Source organism: Sus scrofa, chromosome 12 (assembly GCF_054392235.1).
Source record: "Sus scrofa isolate SSC_HxYL_T2T_F1_AM1 chromosome 12, Sscrofa_HxYL_maternal_Yorkshire_Landrace_v2.0, whole genome shotgun sequence".
Classification (NCBI taxonomy): Eukaryota; Metazoa; Chordata; class Mammalia; order Artiodactyla; family Suidae; genus Sus; species Sus scrofa.
The window spans coordinates 27,138,731-27,160,089 of NC_139394.1; the positions used below are offsets into that span (position 1 = coordinate 27,138,731).

The 21,359-nt window shown below is 53.1% G+C and overlaps 1 protein-coding gene across 1 annotated transcript in view; it reads left to right on the forward strand.

The window, feature by feature from the left end:
* Positions 1 to 8,792: 8,792 nt before the first annotated feature.
* ABCC3 (ATP binding cassette subfamily C member 3) overlaps positions 8,793 to 21,359 on the forward strand; it is a 56,322-nt gene continuing 43,755 nt past the window's right edge. The window contains exon 1 of the mRNA XM_003131575.7: positions 8,793 to 8,911. Within this exon, the coding sequence (XP_003131623.5) occupies positions 8,867 to 8,911 (45 nt within the window). The 5' untranslated portion in view covers positions 8,793 to 8,866. The remainder of the gene's footprint in view (positions 8,912 to 21,359) is intronic.

The following is a 21,359-nucleotide window of genomic DNA, read 5'->3' on the forward strand; positions in this document are numbered from 1 at the left end:
TATTTGCGGGATGTACAGCATTTTGTGACTGAAGAGACTTGTTTCCTTCTGCTTTTATGTGTCTCAGAATATTTTTGAGGCGAAGGCGTCTGTCTCTTGGCTATTTTAACCTAACTAGTCTAGTTATATTCCCTCTTCTTGCAAAGCACAAGCTGGGACCGAGAGTGCATTACAGCCCTGGCGGGGGCCTGTCTTCAGTGGAGAGCAAGAACCATTTTGGAAACTGCAATGTAACTTATTTTCTCCTTTAACCTCATCATCCTTTTCTGTAGGAAAAAAAAAAAAAAAGAGAGAGAGAGAGAGAAAAAGAAAAAAAAGATTTTACAAATGAAATGGAACCTTTTTATATATACATACATACATATCTATATCTATAATAAAGTAATTTTCCAAAATAAAAAGTTAATCCCGGTCCAGAGTAAAAGCAAAAAGGGACAGAGTTAGGTATTTCCAGATGGCACTGGAGAGAGATTCCTGGAGATGGGGAGTGGGTGGTGGGGAGGGGAGGGGTGGGAGCTGCCTCTGTGCATGTGTATGTGTGTTTACACGTGCCCATGGTGGGAGGAAGCGGGGAAATGCTACACCCCTCCCTCCCAGGGGCAAGAGAAGCCCCTCTGCTGGGTGGGCAGCCTGGACCAGTGGGGTTTACTCCTGCTTCTCTCTAAGCTTTATCGCTTCCTTTCCGCCAGGCAGCTCTGTGAATGTGCGTAATTCCAGATTAACTCTTATTTCTGCTGACAGCTATCAGCCGCCCATTGAAAGCTGGAAATTGGCATAATGAAGCTGTTTTGGATAATGGGGCTGACTGAGGCTGGGGGAGGGACCTCAGCTGCCGCAGTGAGGATGCTTGGGGTGTGGGGGGGAGCCCATGTAACTGGGTTTTCCTTCGTCAGGCTGCAGCCCCATAACCTGAGCGGTCAGGGCTTCAGCCTGCCTCCTTGGGGGAGGACCCCTGGGACACGGTGGGGCGCTGCTCCATCGGGGCCGGCAATGAGATTAAGCTGTGCGCACCGAGTGAGCTGCTCCCTCCTGAGATGGAGGGGGGCCGGGCTGGAACCTCCCGGTGGAGTTGGCAGGGTCGGGTGGCCAGGCTGCTGAGTGGGGAGCTGGCCCCCTAGGGGGTGATGAATGAGCGCCGTCAAGGTGTTTACAAAGTCGGCTGCTGCCTGCCCAGTGGGAGCCTGCAGAAGAGGGAGGGGGCGAAGACAGCCAAGGAGGCTGCGGGAAGGAGGGGAGAGGAGGAGGGGCGGGTGCCGTGGCCCAGAGCCTCCTTTCTGGTGCTACCACTTTTGTCTGAAACTCCATTGCCAAGACACGATGCCATGGTCATTAACCGCAGGCTCTGTGGGTCTGTCCCTGCCAGCCACCCCAATCCCACTCCCTTGACATTCTTGCCCCCTTACCCCCAGTACCTTCAAACCCCAGGACTCTTTTTTTTTTTTTTTTCCGTCTTTTGTCCTTTTAGGGCGGCGCCGAGGCATATGGAGGTTCCCAGGCTAGGGGTCGAATCGGAGCTGTAGCCGCTGGCCTACGCCAGAGCCACGGCAACGCCAGATCCAAGCCCTGTCTGCGACCTACACCGCAGCTCACAGCAACGCTGATCCTTATCCCACTGAGCAAGGCCAGGGATTGAACCCGCAACCTCACAGTTCCTAGTCCGATTCGTTTCTGCTGCGCCACAACAGGAACTCCCAAACCCCAGGACTCTTGAAACCTCAGTGACAGTTGGGGCTCAGCAGCCCTCACTGAGAGCCTCTGTCTGAACTTGGGTTTCTGGAGAGGTGGTGGAGTAGCTGCTCGATGGTTGAACCTGGAGGCTTTGTCCAATTCAGTGTTTTCTAAGCTGATGAAGGTTTTTCTAATTGCTCTTTTGGACAGAAATGATACCACTCCTTGAAGCAAACATCTAGTTTTATCCTCTTAGGGTGTGCATTAGCGTGAAGCTTTTTTCTTCTGGCCTCCTTGGGTGGGAAGAAGGGGGTGCATGTAGGAACTGCCTTTTTATTAAAAAAAAAAAAAAAAAAAAAAGCAAAGCTTCACAAAATTCATAGAGTTTTGTCCCCTGGGTCTGCAGATTAAGCTTTTATATTTTGGTAGCACTTCATAGCTATCTATTCCCTAAGGATGGTAGATTTGCAGAAGATGCTCTGGGGTCTTTTTTTCCTCTAGTGGTTAGAAGATTCTGGGTCAAGGTGAATCCAGAGGCCGGGCAGCTACCCCCTCCCCTCCATCCCAGGTTTCCTACCCACCCCCTGCCCCCAGGACCCCCTCAGAGTGAGAGTGGATATATGTGGGTAGAGAATTGTGGCCTCGCCCCCAACAATGTAAAATCTGGTGGGTTTTTTTTGTTTTTGTTTGTTTGCTTGTTTGCTTTGTAGGGCCCAACCCATGGCACACGAGCATTCCCAGACTAGGGGTTGAATGGGAGCTGCAGCTGACAGCCTGTACCCCAGCCACAACAACGCGGGGGGCGTGGGATCCGAGCCATGTCTGGAACCCACATCACAGCTCACGGCCATGCTGGATCCCTGACCCACTGAGCGAGGCCAGGGATCGAACCCTCATCCTTATAGATACCAGTAGGATTCATTTCCGCTACGCCACAATGGGAGTCCAAAATCTTTATCAGTGATGGAAACTCTCTGTCTCCTTAAAAGGGTTTTGAAGTGGAAATCATGACGCTGCTGAATCTTACTAACCGTAGTAATAATAACAGGATGCGAACCTCATGATGTTTGATTAGATGGTTATTTGATACATTGGGGTGGGGAGCGGAGGAGTCTGGAGGAGTCTGGAGGGAAGAGGGGCTGGTGGAGGCAGCCGGTCTGCCATTAGGACCCCAGACTGGGTTGGAACTGGCCGGGAGCTTCAGGGATGGGGGAGCTTTTGGAGGTAAGAATATCTACCCTGGTGCTTCTGCTCTCAGCTGTCTCCTTGCAGGTTCAGAGGAAATTATGATAACAGCTGCAGGCCCCCACCTCGGGCTTAGCTGCTTTTGCTTCCTCTACCTTAAGACTCCAAGAAAAGGTCTCTCTGGGGGTGGGGAGGACTAGGAAGAGGAGCAAGCAGAGCTGGTGCTAAAAACAAATCTGAGGCTCATCTGCAGTCTCTCGCTGACTTCTCACAACACCCTAGCACAGGAGGTACTATTGCCCTCATTGTCCCATGAGGCAATGGGTTCAGAAAGGTTAAGTGACCTGCCCGAGATCACACAGCCAGGAGAAGGCAGAATCAGAATTTCATCTTTGGTCAGGACAACATCCAGACAATTGGCTTCACATCATCCAAGCCTCTTTCCCATTGTGGAAAGGAAAGGGACACGGCGTGAGGCGTCCTGATCACAAAATGACTTGCCAGGGAGGACTTTTCCAAAGCCGTCACATTTGCGTTCATGGAAATGTACTCATGAGCTCCCAGTTTGGTGCACTCAGAGGCTTAGAGGAGCCCGCAGCCCCCCACCTGGTGTGGAGAGAGGCTTGGCCACAAGAGAAGGTGTCCCTCAGCTTCAGGTGCTTGGCCAAGGGCTGACTAAGACTGACGCTGCAATTGCCCAGTTTCCCAGGCACCACCTCTCGGCAACGTAACGCTGCCCTTGAACCACAAAGCACCTGCTCTCCTCCTCCTCCCATCCCCTGCCTTGTCACTTCCTGCCCTTTCCTCTGCCCCACCCAGACCTCTCCCACTCTGCAAACACTTTTACCTCCATCCCCACCCCTAATCCTCAGCCGTCACAGCTCTGTGACCTCCTCTCACCTTTCCTATGGGGGGTTGGGGGGGAAGGGCTGGCCACACAGTGCAGTGGGGGCATCAGACACCAGGTGGCAGCACAAGACACCTTCACTTGGTACCACCCAGGTGCCCCTTCTGTAGGGGTACCTAGCCAGGGAGAGGATACCGACACTGTTGGATACCTACCGACGGATGCTCTGTGTCGCCCCCAAAGGAGGAAAGTGGCTTGCAGAGCCCAGTAAAGGACTTCTCTGGAATCCCAGCCATCAGAGGGCTGAGTCCATGGTGCCCAGTCCACCGTCAGTGGACCCAGGAAAATCTAGGACAGTGGTTGCCAGAAGGGAAATTAACCCTCAAAAGAGATTTTAGGAAGTTCCTTTGTGGCACAGAGGGTGAAGGATCTGGCATGGGTGCAACGGTGGCCCAGGCTACAACTTTGTCTCTGGTTGGATCGCTGGCCCAGAAACTTCATGGTTGCGGCCAAAAATTAAGAGAGACTTTAGTTGTGGCCTGGCACCCTGCTCTGAGGACACAGCAAGGCAGGTCAAGGAGGTGGTGGCTCCAGCGAATGCCCATGAGGGAATTCTGCTAAGAACTGTGACTTAGCCTTGGTTCAGGGGCGGAAGCCGCTGACCGTGGCTCGTGGAGCTAATTAATTCTTCTTGCTTTGAAAACTCCTGAAGCGGGCACAGCAGCCAGTGCTCGCATGCCTGCCAAATCAGATCTAAGTGCAGATTAGGGGTGGAGGGGCAGACGTGTAAAAGCCAGTGGGGCCAGTGCAGACCCCCGTTGCATGGGGGTCCGGAGGAAAGGTATCATGCTCCACTGCATGGGAATAGAGAGCTGGACCTTGAGATCTGGAAGCTGGTCTGGGGGGGCTCCAGGCCTTCAAGGAGCCACAAGGGCTAAAAGGAACCAGGCAGTGAGTGGAAGGGAGAACTCACAGCCTTTGCTGTTCCTCGCCCTTCCCCCGTCTTATCCGTTCCCACCTGACTCTCTTCCTTTGCAGGGTTTCCCGTCCCTGGGCCTCCCCGACCCCCACTTGCTCTGCTTTCTTCTCCCTGCTGTCATTCCTGCTTGAAGCTGTACCTTGAAATTATCTTATCTCTGCATCTTTCTGCCAGGGTTCCCCTGGGATGCTCACTGGCAGGCTTGGAGGCGGGGAGAGGGATGGAGCACACACTGTCCATCCTGCCTGGAGCTACAGTCTGTTGCAGAGAGAGGATGGGATTAGGGCCATTAAAGCTGGGAGAGGTCTGGACCCTCTCCCTGCAGCCCAACACACAGGTCTTTATGGCTCCTCTCAGGAGCCTCCAGCTGAAAACATCTTGGTTCTGAAAACTCAAAAGCAGAGTGGGGGAGTTCCCGTCGTGGAGCAGTGCTTAGCAAATCCGACTAGGAACCATGAGGTTACGGGTTCGGTCCCTGCCCTTGCTCAGTGGGTTAACGATCCGGCATTGTCGTGAGCTGTGTTGCAGGTCGCAGAAGCGGCTTGGATCTGTCCTTGCTGTGGCTCTGGCGTAGGCCGGTGGCTACAGCTCTGATTCGACCCCTAGCCTGGGAACCTCCATACCGCAGGAGCGGCTCAAGAAATAGCAAAAAGATAAAAAAAAAAAAGCAGAGTGGACAGTATCCACTGCTGGGACTGTACCTAATGCTACAGTGGCCTTGCTACATATGACCTCTTCTAAGGACACCGGATGCTGGTTTAGTCAGTCAACAAACATTTCCTAAAGACCAGGAGTTCTCATTGTGGCGCAGCAGAAACAAATCTGACTAGGAACCATGAGGTTTCGGTTTCAATCCCTGGCCTTGCTCAGTGGACTAAAGATCTGGCGTTGCCAGGAGCTGTGGTGTAGTTTGCAGACACAGCTCGGATCTGATATTGCTGTGGCTGTAATGTAGGCTGGCAGCTGTAGCTCTGATTCAACCTCTAGCCTGGGAAACTCCATATGCCATGGATGCAGCCCTGAAAAACAAAAAACAAACAAACAAACAAACAAAATTTCTGAAAACCAACTTTGCCAGGCACTGTCTTGGGTGCTGAGGGTACAGGGATAAACAAGACTACCCTTAAGATGGTCCTGAGTTCTGCTGCAGTGCAGTGGGTTACGAATCCAACTTCGGCAGCTTGGATTGCTGGCAGCGTCACGGGTTCGGTCCCCAACCTGGGATCCCCGGCAGTGGGTTAAAGGATCCAGTGTTGCTGCAGCTGTGGCTCAGATTCAGTCCCTGACCCAGGAAAGTCCACATGTTGTGGGTGCAGCCAAGATGGTCCCTGTCCTTAAGATGTGCACATTTTGGGGGGATGCTATGCAGGACAACGAATGATACAGTACAAGGAGAGCGGCCTGCGAAAAGAAGGGTCCTTAGCCCAGGATTGGGATGGGAGGGGTTCGGTGAAGTCTTGCTTGTGGGGGGAGCTGCTTGAGTGAAATCTTTAAGGAGGACTAGAGTTAGCCAGGTGCAGAAAGGGAGATGAGTCACAGGGGGAAGGGCACGACAAGCAATCTTGATGGTGGGGGTGGGGCATGAGTGCAACAACTAAGGATGCAGGAAATGCTCCCCCACCCCCACCCCACGGAGGATGCATGGAAGTAGCCCAGTATTCAGAAGACATGGAGCACATCCTGCCTCTGCCAGAAGTTGCCCTGGGGCTTCATTTTCCTTGGTCTTGCGAGAACAATCAAAACCCTAATATCCTAGGAATACTGTAGTTCTTATTCAAGGGCGGTGGGAAAGGGGCCACATTCCATGAGGGGCCAGGAAGAGTGCTCCCAGTGCATGCTTCCGGGGACAGTGGAGGAGGTAAAGATTGCCAGGGGTCCCACCATGATCTCCAACTCAGAGGCTCCCACCCAGTGCTGCAGGCCCAATGCTGAACAAGGCTGGGGCCAAAGGGGATGGTGCTGCAGCCCCAGGGCTGAAGACAGAACCCAAGAGTCCTGGCCCCAAACTTAGAGAAAAGCTGGGCGGAGGAGTCCCAGCGGCTCACCATAGAAGCCTAGATCATCAGAACAGGAAGAGAGCTTAGATGGTGCCGTGCCAAAATGCTCAAGAAACAGTCCCAGACACATCCAGGGGTGTGTCGCACAGTATAGGAAAGGCTCTGCTGGAGGCGTGGAGGGGGATTGGAAGGGACTCAGTCGATCCCTGCTCTGCTGGAGGCGTGGAGGGGGATTGGAAGGGACTCAGTCGAAGGGACCCTTCAGACTGGCAGGGAAGACAGAACCTTCACAACTAAATATAACCCAATGCACACTGTGACAAGGCTGTGAAAGCTCTGTAAAGCCTGCCTCAGAGACGGAGGGGGGCTGGGAGGTGGGGCCGGGGAGGGAAGGGGGGCAGACAAAGGGCTGAGAGCACTTGCCCAGGGATGGGGGAAAGGCCCCCAGTCCTACTTCCTGGGGAGGAGGAGCCTTGACCCCCTGGCTCCCATCCCAGACCTCATGATGGCTCAGATCTGTATTCTGATAGCCCTTGGCAGAAGAGATTTCCTGCCTGCCCAGAGGTGGCTGCTGCTGCTGTGCTTTTTTTTTTTTTTTCTTTTTTAGGGCATCACCTGCAGCATATGGAGGTTCCCAGGCTAGGGGTCAAATCGAAGCTACAGCTTCCAGCCTATGCCACAGCCACAGCAACCAGATCCAAGCTGTGTCTGTGACCTACACCACAGCTTGCGGCAACGCCAGATCCTCAACCTACTAAGCGAGGCCAGGGATCGAACCCGCAACCTCATGGTTCCTAGTCAGATTCATTTCTGCTGTGCCACGATGGCAACTCCTGCTGTGCTATCTTGCTGGCAGCCACCTACACCTGCTGCTGAGCCACCAAGGAAAAAACACCTTCTCTTGGGGATCGGTGCCCCGGAAAGGATCACCTGGGCAGACCCTACAGACAGGGACAAAGTTGGACGGCAAGGGCAGGGGAGAGATGGGCTGGAGGAAGAGCTGCTGGGGGAATGGAAGATTCCTTCTCAACCCCAAGAGGGGTAGTGAACTGGCTTCTGGGATCCCATTAGGGAAGAGAGGATGACAGGAAGAGTGAGAGATGGAGGGAGGGAGGGATCCCAGCATGGCCAAGCCGGGGCCAAAGCAGGGGAAGGAGGCCATTGACCCCAAACCCATTTCACAGATTGGAAATGTGGAGACTCAGGCTTAGGAGGAGTGTGTTGATGTGGGGCTTTTCTTGGGGCCTCACCTGCCCCTCTGCCACCCTAACCAGGCAGAAGCAGAGGAAGCTACTACGTGTTGGGTTGGGTGCCTACCAAGTGTGCCAGAGATATGCTTGACGCTTAGCATAGCTTTCCCGTTTCATCCTCAGAGTAACCCTGTGATATAGGTACTGTGATTATCCTTGTTTTGCAGAAGTGAAAGTGGAAGCACTGAGGCTGCTGAAGCAGCAGGCTCAAGATCAGGGAGGGACGGAAATGTGGCCAGGCGGCAATTTAAGAGGATCATGGGAAGCCACTGTTTGGATGGTGCTGGGATCCCCTCCCACCCCTCTCTCCTTTGGCAAGCGGGCGCACACACACACACACACACAGACACACACAGACACACACACACACACACACACACACACACACACACACATTGTGTGTTGGTGTCTGTCATTTCCTGGACAACCTGTGGGGAAGAGATAGCCTCTGGGTTGTCAGGGCACACAAGTTCTTCCCATTTCACAGATGAGGAGACTGACCTCCAGAGATGAATGTAAGCTTATCAAGCATTTATTCACGGAAGGAAGGAGTCTCGCGCTGTCCCTCTGCATGTCCCTTGACTCCTGGGAGGGGGGCCCTCCCTCCCCACCGCAAACGTCTTCCCTGGGAGAGCCGCGTGTGCCCCTTGGGCAGACCCTGCTCCCACTGGATCTGCCTCCGTATCTGGAGGGGTACCTCTCCCGCGAGGCCCAGCGGTCCCCGGAAGGGGTGGTCCTTGTGTCCAGGGCCCCCACCGAGCTGCAGTTTCAGGGAGGTGCTACCGCAATTCGACCCAAAGAGCCTGGAGGTGGGGCTGGGAAGGGCGGGCCCGGGGGCGGAGCGCCGGGCGGAGGCGGCTCTGGGCAGCTGCTGGGTCTGTCCCGGGTTGGAAGGCCACCGTTTTCATTCTCGCCGTCCTCGTCGCCGAACCCCGGCCCCATGGACGCTCTTTGCGGCTCCGGGGAGTTCAGCTCCAAGTTCTGGGTAAGGAGGTGTCCCGGGACCACGAGGGAGCACCAGCGAGCCCTTAGCCCGGGGAGTGGCGATGCGATGCCGGGAACGGGTCTCGCGGCGTCGCCCAGTGCCGGTTCCCTCGTGGTCGGGGAAATCTGCTTCGGGTTTCCCCAGCCACATGGGCGAGCCTGGGAAAGCCAGGTGCTAGGCTTCCTGCTGGCACGGTGGGTGGCAGCTCGGAATCAGAAGGTGCCCGCACTTGCCACCTCACTCACATCCCTCTCTGGGACTGACTGCAGGCTGCAGAAGGGGCATTTCCCGGTTACTAGATCCTGTTGATCCTTCAGCACTGGCCCCTTGGACGAGGGCTTGGATGCCCATCCCCACACCTGTTCAACCAGGTGCTTTGGGAGGCGGGGTCTACTGGGCTTCCCCCTTCTTCAAGGGTTCCTGCCTTCTTGGAAAGGGTTCCTGCTCCGGGCAGAGCCACCAGAGACTGGCTGATCCTCACCGCCCCAGCGTCAGGAGGGAGAGGCAGACCTCACTCTGGAGGCAGGCCCTTACAGGTGCAAGATATCAGGATTTCCTGGTCCAACCCTCCCCTTTTATAGATGGAGAAAGGCCCAGAGAGAGGAGGAGACTTGCTCAAAGCCAGTTAGAGGAAAACAGGGCTGGGATACCAAAGTGGGCCTTCTGCTCATATGCCGGACCCTTTTCTAAGACATCAGGCTGCTTTTCAGGCTGCTGACTCCAGACCCTCAGCATAGTTCAGGTGCTCTCCGTGTAGAAAGCCCAAGAGCTTCCTTACAGCTTTCAAAACCTGTTCACAGGCAGCTCCCTTGATCATCATTGCAGCTCTGGGAGGCAAGTAGTGGTGTGTCTCTGTTTCACGGATGCGCTCAGACTCAAGGGGCTTGTCAGTGGTCCTATGGGAGCTGCCCAGCATAGGCTGCTCTCAAATCCAGGGCCTCTGAATCCCAATGCCTAAATCATTTCTCCATTTCAGGTATTTGTATGTATGTGCCTGGGGAGGGGGAGGTCGCATGCATGCGTGTGTGAGTGTGTGTGTGTGTGTGTGTGTGCGCGCGTGCGCGCGCCCGCGCGCACATCCACTGAGTGTTATTCATGAGTGAGTGCTTGTGTAGATGTGTGTGTGCATGTGTGTATGTAAGTGTGAGCGTATAGTCAGACACCCCGCTCTCAGGTTGTATTTGGGCTGGACTGAAGGGCTTAAATGGATGTCTGACATTTCGGGCAATAGAATACCATTTAACTAAATGGTTAGAGTAAAATTAACCTTTTAGTAACCCAGAAAGAGAGCCATGGAGATCACTACATGGTTGATCAGAGATGATGCAACTTCTCTGCTGCTGCCCTTCTTGCCACAGGAACCCTATTTGTCATCCAGCCTGGCCTGGTCACTTGTTTCCAGAGTCCAGAGGTTGCCCCGTTGGCTCATGAGTAGACTTTTTCTCATTGCCACTTGAACTTGGCTGTTGCGGCACAGTTGGGGTGTCTGAGGTGGCCAGGGAGAAGACTTGTAAATCAAGGGGGCAGATGTGACCATGCCTCAAGTTCAAGGACTCCCTGTTCCTGAGTGTGTAGTTAACCTTGAGAACTTAGGATTGCCCAGAAACAGGCTTTGAGGGACCAGAAGTCTGGGAACTCAAGGCTCCTTTCTTGATCCCATGATAGGGTTTCTCTACCCTTCCATGATACTGTGGAATCCAAGAATGTCAGAGCTTGGGGGCTTGGGGTAGCTGGCCCAGCCCCTCATTAAAGAGCTGGGAAAACTGAAAAAATGAACTTGTCAAGGTCACGCAACAATCAGCTACAGAGTGCTCGACTTGGAATCAGGATTCTGAGATATGGTTTCAACTTTGTCATTCCCTGACTGTGTACTTTTGGGCTTCTGGGACTCTCTCATGCCTGAATTTCTTGTTCCTGAGACATGTGTATCTTCTCTGAGAGCCTTGGAGTCCATGGGAGTCAGGTCATCTATATGTGAGGTTCAAGGGGATGCATCAAATGACAAGGACACTGACCTCTCCTCTTCCTGACCCCCGTGTCTTAGCACTTTCCATCTTCTTCCTCTTTTTTTTTTTTTTTTTTTTTTTTTTAGGGCCGCACCTGTGGCATATGGAGGTTCCCAGGCTAGGGGTCGAATCGGAGCTGTAGCCACAGCCACAGCCACAGTAATGCCAGATCCAAACCACGTCTGTGACCTACACCACAGCTCATGGCAACACCGGATCCTTCACCTACTGAGCAAGGCCAGGGATCGAACCCGCAACCTCATAGTTCCTAGTCGGATTCGTTAACCACTGAGCCACGATGGGAACTCCAACAATTTCCATCTTCTACATTAACTTCTTAGCTCCTGAAAGCTATTCCAGGCTGTACCCCCAAGTAGCTGGTGACTGGGGGTGGTACGGGACAAGGCAGAAAGTTTCCTAGCTCATCCTCTGAGGGTTTGTAGAGCTGAGAAAAGGGGGGACGGGGTCTGAGGCCCAGAGGCTGCTGCTATTACCTCAGCCCTAGCTCAGTTACCCAAAAGGCCTGAAGTTCAGGGTTATTCACGGATGCTGAGCTAGTTTGCTTCTCATTTTCTTTCTTTCTTTTTTTTTTTTTTTTTTTTTTTGCCATTTCTTGGGCCGTTCTCGCGGCATATGGAGGTTCCCAGGCTAGGGGTCTAATTGGAGCTGTAGCCACCGGCCTACACCAGGGCCACAGCAGCGTGGGATCCGAGCCGCGTCTGCAACCTACACCACAGCTCATGGCAACACCGGATCGTTAACCCACTGAGCAAAGCCAGGGATCAAACCTGCAATCTCATGGTTCCTAGTTGGATTCGTTAACTACTGCGCCACAATGGGAACTCCTGCTTCTCATTTTCATTGTGTTTTTCAGGTATACTTGTCCCTGGATCTTTTATCTTAGGAGCCTGTGGGTGACCCACAATGTTGGAAGTAGTGCAGGGCAGCCAGGAAGTACCTAAGCCAGGAGTGAACAGGTGGGGGCGAGGGGTGGGAGGACATGGTTCGGGCCTCTCGGGGCCACTTGATCATTCTATCCAGCCTTTTCACTAGCTTATCCTCACAGCCTCAGTTTTTCTACCTCTGAAATGGGGAAGTCACCCACCTCCTAACCACCTCACAAAGCTGTTGTGGAGGTCAAATAAAGTAGGGAATGTTAAAAAAAACAAAAACAAAACAGGAATGTGAATCAATTTGTGAACTTAAATTGATTTAATTTTTTTTCTTCTTAGGGCCGCACCTGCAGCGTATGGAAGTTCCCAGGCTAGGGGTTGAATTGGAGCTGTTGCTTCCGGCCTACATACAGCAATAGCAACGCGGGATCTGAGCCGCATCTTTGACCTACACCACAGCTCACAGCAACGCCGGATCCTTAACTCACTGAGCGAGGCCAGGATTGGACCCGCATTCTCATGGATACTAGTTGGGTTCTTAACCCGCTGAGCCACAAGGGGAACTCCATTAAACCGATTTAAATTTAAAATGCTCTGTTGGTGACAAGTCAAAATATTCCTGGGAAGAGTAATAAAGAGAGAGATGAGGTTAGAAGGAGGTATTAGATTTGGAAAGACCTGCAAGAAAGGGGCGCAGGGCCATTGGTCAAGAGCTCCCATCTCACCTGTTTGCTGGGGAAGTTGTGGCTAAATCCATCCACCTCAGCCCCAGATAAATGTGTGGGTAGGAGCCTCGAGGGAACCCATGACCTCCTGGACATGTGTACACACACCGTGCACTCACACGCACTGTGCATTTACACACACTGTGCACTTACACACACCATGCACTCACACGCACCATGTACTGACACACACACACTGTGCATTTACACACACCATGCACTTAGATACACTGTGCACTCATACACACTGTGCACTCACATACTATGCACTCACACACACCGTGCACTTGCACTCACTGCGCACTCACACACACCGTGCACTCACACACACCATGCATTTACACACACTGTGCACTCACACACCATGCACTTACACACACCATGCATTTACACATACTCTGCCACTCACACACATTGTGCGCTGGGTGAGTGATCCATCCTTTCTTTGATGTCTCTCTTAGCTCTACCCATTTTGGAGGGATTACCAACATCTCTGATCATGCGCAGAAGTTTCATGGAAATAAATTCCAAGAGAATGACCTGTGCCTAAACGGCCCAGAGATCACAGAGCTAAAAACAAAGGAGGTGGAGGTGTCCCTTTGCTGTCCCAGGTTGCCCCCTACCTGGATGATTACTCTGTTCTGAGCAGCAGAGACAGGGGCATATCCAGGTGGTGAAGGGAGTGCACAGAGAAAGAGCCTGGGGACTGTTGGCCCTCAGGAAGTCCTGACCTGTTTGCAGAATTAGCTTTGATCTAATGACTCCAGGGAGTTCCTGGGAGGCTGGTGTGGACTTAGAAATCCAAAGGTCCTGACCAAGAGAGCTGTCCAAAGATGGCACTGATGGCCTGGGAAACAGTGAGCTCCTCATTGCTGACGGGTTCAGGCACAGGGGGTAGTGGCCGCTTGGTGGAGATGTTGGAGGGGGAAGGAGATGGGGTCCTGCCCTGAAATTCTGTGACCAACTTGGAAGAGGGAAGGTGTGGCCAATGGGAGATTCACCAGCTCTTCCTCTGAGATTTCTAGACCTCTCTTTGCTGGTTCTGTCCCCACTTTTATTTTATTTTATTTTATTTTATTTTTTGTCTTTTTGCTTTTTCTAGGGCCACTCATGCGGCATATGGAAGTTCCCAGGCTAGGGGTCGAATCGGAGCTGTAGCCACCGGCCTACACCAGAGCCACAGCAACTTGGGATCCGAGCCGCGTCTGCAACCTACACCACAGCTCATGGCAACGCTGGATCCTTAACCCACTGAGCAAGGCCAGGGATCGAACCAGCAACCTCATGGTTCCTAGTTTGATATTAACCACTGAGCCACGACGGGAACTCCTCTGTCCCTATTTTAGACATGGCGTTTACCGAGTAGCAGCCCTTGGGGGAGCGCTATGGGTCACCCACTAGCCAGGCACCAGCACTTTCACTGTCCCCTGGCTCTTTACCCACCTGGGTCTGTTTACTCCCTGGGTCTCTTGCTCTGTTCCAGCTAGTGCCATTCTGTTACTCACTTGCTGTGTGACTTTGGGCAAATTAGTCACCCTCTCTGTGTTCCAGCTGGGCCTAAGTCGCCTCTGGGGCCGCCTTCAGGTCTAGTTGCTCAGTGCTGATTCTGAGGGGCTGAGCCTTGGACTCGGGGTGAAGCTATGACTAAGGCCCTAGGGACTTTAGGGCTCCTGGGTATCAGGGTCTCCTCCGTCGCGCCCTGCCACCAGGTCACTGCGCAGCCTGAATTGGTGGCCACCATCACATGAGGAACAAGTGAGGCTCTGATTTCAGTGTACTTTGACTCTCAAATAAAGATGGTGACCCCCAAGTCTCTGGGGAAACTGGTAGAGGTGGGGCCTCTGCCATTAGGCAGGTGGGTAGGTGGCAGAAACCCTCTCAGTCTGCTGAACACCAATCCCCCCTCCCCCCACCCCACCAGGAACACAGTCCTCCCTGCCAGGGCTTTGCCCCCTGAATTCCTTTTCTCCATCCCATCTGGCGCAGCTAAAGCTAGACCACTTTGAGTCTCCGAGCCCCTGGCTTCTCTTAGAAAGATTTGTTTCCTTATGACCCCAGGCTGACTTCTCCTCAGCTGCGCTGCTCCCCCACTGCCCTGGACCCGGTCTGGAGGGCCGGAGACTTAGGGAAGGAAATGAGTCAAGGAAGTGGCATTTGGGAGGGAACTTTGCCAAGCCCCGCCTTCTGGTCCCCTGACCCGGAAATGGTCTTGGAGCCTGGAGCCTGGGTCGGGGTTCCTAGCGGGAGGCAGAATCAGAGTACCTGGGGTTGTGTCCACCCCTTCCTGGTGTGGGTGTCCCAGGGCAACAGGTGGAACAGGATTCCTGAGGGGGGGGTGAGCTTGGATGTGCTTCCCCTCCCCCACCTGCAGCGGCTCCTCCTTCAGGAGGGGGTGCTGGGCTGGGAGAGTGAGGGGGGCTAACAGGGGCTAATCCTTGGATTGGATTTCTCCTTCTAACTGGATATTCAGGTTTCTAGTCCAGTGGCTCCCAGAATGCCAGCTAGTCTGTTACCCTGTCACAGCAGCCCCTTCCCCCATCAGCTCTGTGACATCAACCATAGCAAGGAGGTGATTTCAGAGTAGGCTGCAGGGCTGAAAGGAGATTTTTTTTTTTTTTTTGGTCTTTTTGCTTTTTCTGGGGCTGCTCCTGTGGCATATGGGGGTTCCCAGGCTAGGGGTCTAATCAGAGCTGTAGCTGCCGGTCTGCTCCAGAGCCACAGCAACTCGGGATCTGAGCTGTGTCTACAGCCTACACCACAGCTCACAGAAACGCCGGATCCTTAACCCACTGAGCGAGGCCAGGGATCAAACCCGCAACCTCATGGTTCCTAGTCGGATTCGTTAACCACTGAGCCACGATGGGAACTCCCTGAAAGGAGATTTTTAACGTTTTGGGGGTTCTGTCCTCAAGGTGGGTTGTCCTGTTGGAGCCCTACAAGGTGTAGAGGAAGTGCCGTAGAACCGAGTCTGGGACTCAGAAGTGGCATGGCCAGGGTTTGAGTCCCAGCTTCGGCCGCTGTGCCCTGGGGTTGGTCACTTTCCGGCCACGGGTCTCCACTGTTGCGAGCATTCAATGATAATCTTGGAACACCGTGGTGCTCAAATAACCAAAGCTGTGGCTGGCTGGCCCAAGACCCCTTTTGGAAGCGGATGATGGGCCGGCCAGGCTGTGAGCCCTCGTTTCGGGCTCCCACCCCCAGGCCCTTCTGAAGGCTGCCGTCTCAGCCACAGTGGGTCAGCAGTGTGAGCGGGCCCTTTGCCGTTTCTGCACCTCCATTTCTGCTGAGATAAATGAATTTGTCAGTTGATCCCTGCAGGGTTAAGGAAGTCATTAATCTTCTCATGACAGAGGCTATCAGCAAGCCTGGGGCCCCTGGGGCCTGGGAAGTCCCTGACAGAACTGGGGCCAAGGGCTCTGGGATCCTTATTCCCCCCTGCCCCCTGCTGGGGTCTGCCGAGATTTTGGCCTTGGTGCCCATGAAGGGGCCCCCTTGGTGGCGTCTGGGTGCCAGACCGTCTCTCCCCATTGAACTGTTTAATTGTGTGGTTAACGTCGTTGCTGCTGCTGTGGAAACTTTGTGGGTGACAGTGGGGGGTGGGGTGGGCCCAGCTCCCAGGTGGTACTCTTCAGAATGGGAACTGGGGGCTGGTGGTTTGAGAAGGGGTCACCCATCCTGCCCTTGTGGAATTGAAGAGTGCCAGGGGGTCCAGGAAATGACCTTCACCAACCCTGTCCTTGATGCTTAGCTTGGTCTACGTCTGAGATCCCCTCTGGTGCCTTGGTGCCCAGGGGAACTCATACTGAGCTGCTGGGCACATGGCCGCAGAAGTGGGCTTTCGTGGGTACTTTTCATTTATTTGTTCATATTCTTTCTTTTTTCTGTTCTACAAATGCACGGGAGGGCCTTCGCTCTGCCAGGCCCTGTTCTAGGCAGTGGGAAATACACTGGTTGGCAGAGCTAACAAACCGGGGGAGCTCCCATCATGGCTCAGTGGTTAACGAACCTGACCAGGATCCATGAGGACGTGGGTTCGATCCCTGGCTGTGCTCATTGGGTTAAGGATCCGGCGTTGCCGTGCGCTGTGGTGTAGGTTGCAGACGAGGCTCAGATCTGGCATTGCTGTGGCTGTGGTGTAGGCCAGCAGCTGTAGCTCTGATTTGATCCCTAGCCTGGGAACTTACATATATCTTGGGGATGGCCCCCAAAAGAAAGAAAGAAAGCAAGAAAAAGTGAGCCGAGCACAAGTTTGCAGGTGAGGAGGGCGTGGGGCACAGCACCACTGCCTTGAGGCAGGTGCAGATCTGATATATGGGGACCACACAGAGGCCAGGAGGCAAGTGGAGCAAGAGGAGGGAGTGGGGGACCTGAGGTCAGAGAGACAGGGAAGCAGATAAGGAGGGTCCTGAGGGCCCCTTGGAGATTTGGGCTTTTTTTTTTTTTTTTGTTACTCAAATGAATTTATCACGTCTGTAGTTGTATAATGATCATAACAATCTGATTTCACAGGATTTCCATCCCACAGCCCAAGCACATCCCCCCACCCCCGAAACTGTCTCCTCCGGAGACCATAGGTTTTTCAATGTCTGTGAGTCAGTATCTGTTCTTCAAAGAAGTTCAGACTGTCCTTTTTTCAGGTTCCACATGTCCGTGAAAGCATTTGATGCTGGTGTCTCATTGCATGGCTGACTTCACTTAGCATAATAATTCCTAGGTCTATCCATGTTGCTAAAAATGCCGGTATTTCGTTCCTTTTAATGGCTGAGTAATAGTCCATTGTGTATATGTACCACATCTTCTTGATCCACTCTGTCGATGGACATTTAGGTTGTTTCCATGTTTTGGCTATTGAAAATAGTGCTGAAATGACCATTGGAGTACATGTGTCTTTGCGAGTTTTCTCTGGATAGATGCCCAGGTCTTGGGCTTTTATTCTGTGTGAAATGGGGAGCCCTTGGCAGGTTTTAACCAGAGGAGTGACATGGGATCAGCATGACTTAGGTTTCTCCCAGACTTGCCCCTGGCTGCTGGGCTGGAAAAGACAGCTTGGCAAGTGGCCAGAGTACAAGCAGAGAGACCAGAGGGGGGGCAGTAGCCACAGTCCAGGTAAAAGAGAAGCCATCAGATTCTGGGTCTATCAGGGACATCCAGACAAAGATGCCTTTTTATAGATAAAAACAGTCAAATATAGAACTTACCTATAGTTCAGCCTCATAATCTCAAAGTAGAGTGAACAGGATTTGCTGAAAGGTTGGGTGTGGGGTGTGAGAGAAAGAGTCAAAGATGATGGCAAGGATTCTGGCCTTCGAGAAGGAAAGAGCCGCCAGCCGTCCAGTGGGCAGGCTTGGGAGAGGGACTGGGCAGGAGTTCCGTTCTGGACATGTTGTGTACGACATGTCCCATCAGTGTCCTAGAAAGTAGGCTGAGATAAACAGTCTAGGAACACAGGCTTGGATGGGTACCCGTGACTTCTGGGTGGAACTCTGCCCAGCTGAGATACGCATATTGGAAGGAAAGGAGCCCAGGCCGGATCTCCCTGTGGGTCAAAGCTGTCTCTGGTCCTCACCTCCCCAAGATCTCTTGATTGTTGCCACAGTGCAAGTTGTTTGTGAAACCCAAACAAGGTCCCAGCAGCCTCTGCTGGGTCACCTGCTTTGAGGGTTGCCTTGTGTTTTTGTCTTTTTTGGTTTTTTAGGGCGGCCCCCACAGCATATGGAGGTTCCCAGGCTAGGGGTCTAATTGGAGCTGTAGCCACCGGCCTACGCCACAGCCACAGCAACACCAGATCTGAGCTACATCTGCCACCTACGCCACAGCTCATGGTAACACCGGATCCTTAACCCACTGGACAAGACCAGGGATTGAACCCATGTCCTCATGGATGCTAGTCAGATTCGTTTCCACTGAGCTATGACTGGAACTCCTAGTGTTGCCTTGTTTGAGCCAAGGTGCTTTGCTGTTCATCCTGCTCCTGCGGCGAGCTGGCTGGCTTGCTGTTATTACTCCTACGACTCACGTGCGGAAATGGGGGTTCAGAGAGATGAAGACAGTCACCCTTAGTCCCACGGCTCCGAAGTGGCAGCCCACCTCGAGTCCCCTGCATAAGGGTTTGGTTCTCCTCGTGGCCACTCCCTGGCTGCCTCCAAGAGCCACGCCAGTGCAAGTGCAGATTCCGTGTTGTGCCTTTGAACTCAGGCTCCCGTCCCCCAGCACATACGCTCCCTTGTCTGGCAGATATGCCTAGACCATATCTGCACTGCTCCTCATGCCTGGCTGTGTGCTGGGAGTTAGAGGGTGTGGGGCAGAGAGGAGATGAGTAAGATTAGGGGCCAACGTCTATTCTGAAGGCGCAGTTGCTATAAGAGAGAAGACATGGTCACATGTGCAGGTCCAAGAGCGCAGGGTCGGAGAAACCCCAGGTTGGAGTTAACGAGGCCTGGTGGCCCTCCCAGCTCCTGACAGCCAGGTGTCCTTGGACTTGTTGCCCGAACAGATGGAGCCTGGTTTTTCTTTTGCAAACCGTGCCTCAAACTGTTCCTCTTCTCTTCTTTTGGAAATTGTTCTGAAAAAATAACAGATAATGACCAGTGCTGTAATAACATACTACTGAAACTTAAGTGGCCTTTAGGGAGTTCCCGTTGTGGCGCAGTGGTTAACGAATCCGACTAGGAACCATGAGGTTGCGGGTTCGGTCCCTGGCCTTGCTCAGTGGGTTAACGATCCGGCGTTGCCATGAGCTGTGGTGTAGGTTGCAGACGCGGCTTGGATCCAGCGTTGCTGTGGCTCTGGCGTAGGCCAGTGGCTACAGCTCCGATTCAACCCCTAGCCTGGGAACCTCCATATGCCGAGGGAGCGGCCCAAGAAATAGCAACAACAACAAAAGACGAAAAAAAAAAAAAATGAAAAAAAAAAATTAAATGAAACTTAAGTGGCCTTTAGTCATTTACCTGGCTGCCAAGACCATATAGGATAAAGCAAGGAAAAGCCCCACTGGAGGCTGGGGTGCCTCAGAAATGCTTTCTGTAGGAGCTGAGACTCAGGTGAGGCCCAGAAAGCTGAGCAGTTCACTCCAGGCTCAAAGACCAGATGGTCTGAGTTGGGGGAGGCCTTGGGCCAGCTAAGTGGTTGGGATTAACAGGTTGCAAAGCTTTTTTTTTTTTTTGGTCTTTTTAGGGCCACACCTGCAGCATATGGAAGTCCCCAGGCTCGGGGTCGAATCGGAGCCACACCAGAGCAATACGGGATCCAAGCCATGTCTGCGACCTATACCACAGCTCCTCGCAACGCCAGATCCTTAACCCACTGGGTGAGGCCAGGGATCGAACCTGCGTCCTCATGGATGCTAGTCGGGTTCTTTAACCACTGAGCCACAACGGGAACTCCAGGTTGCAAAGCTTAAAGCAACCAGTGGAGTTAACCAACCTTGCCAGTGGAATGGATAAGTACCTGTGTTTGTTCACACAATGGACCACAAGCAGAAGTTCAGAGGGGAAACCGCCACTCACATTCAATACCAAGGGTGACACCCCAGATGCAGTGTTAAGTGAAAAAGCCAGATGTGAAAGGTCCAGGCTGTGTGATTTCCTTTACAGGAAGATCCCACACAAGTAAAACCGCTTGTTGTTAGAAGTTAGGACAGTGTTCCCCTGGGATGAGGAGTGGCTTGGTGGGGGCGCAAGATGCACTTTGGGGGCCAGCGATGTCCTGTGTCTTGATTTGGGTTCTAGTCACACAGGCGTGGTCAGCGTGTGACAATTCACGGAGGTGTACACTTAAGCTGTGTGCCCTTTCTGTAAGTACATGAGGCTTGGATAAGAAAAAAAATTTTTTTGGCCAGGCCTCTGGCATGCCAAAGTACCCAGGCCAGGAGTTCCCGTCGTGGCGCAGTGGTTAACGAATCCGACTAGGAACCATGAGGTTGCGGGTTCGGTCCCTGGCCTTGCTCAGTGGGTTAACGATCCGGCGTTGCCATGAGCTGTGGTGTAGGTTGCAGACACTGCTCGGATCCCGCGTTGCTGTGGCTCTGGCGTAGGCCGGAGACTACAGCTCCAATTGGACCCCTAGCCTGGGAACCTCCATATGCCGAGGGAGCGGCCCAAGAAATAGCAACAACAACAACAACAACAACAACAAAAAAGACAAAAGACAAAAAAAAAAAAAGAAGTACCCAGGCCAGAGATTAAACCCATGCCATAGCAGTAACCCGAGCCACAGCAGTGAAAAGGCCAGGTCCTTAACCCGCTGAGCCACCAGGGAACTCCAGACATGTTTTAAAGAAGAAAACAATGCGGGCTAGGGCATCTGCCTCCCCTCCCCCTGGAGAGCCCGAATAGGCCTATGGTATCACCCCACTCTGTGATCCTTGACCCAGTACCCAACCTGGGTTGGCGTGCCAGGTGCTTAGCAAGAGTTTGCATGTCCTTAGCTGACATTCTTGAGCAACTCCTGGATACAGGGTTCTAAAATACAGATGTGCGTGGCACAGCCTCTACCCCCAGGATTTGAGTGAAACGCCCCAACACAGCATGTACCCGGACTTCATGCTGCCGGGGGCAGGGACAGGGCTTGCCCAGGTGTGCCTCGCCTTCTTCCCAGCTCACAGCAGGCCCTGCCCAGGGCGTCATCAAGTGGAAGACTGATGCTCTGGAAGGTGGCTCTCGTATTAGGTGTTGACTTCCAAACGGGAAGGGAGAGGTGGGTCCTGAGCCAGGCCCCCACACTTCCTTGGAGTTATTGGGATTTTTTTGACAAGAAGATGAACAAGGGACCAGGCTGAGCAAAGACCTAGGAGTGAGACTTTCACATCAGATTTAGGGTGAAATGA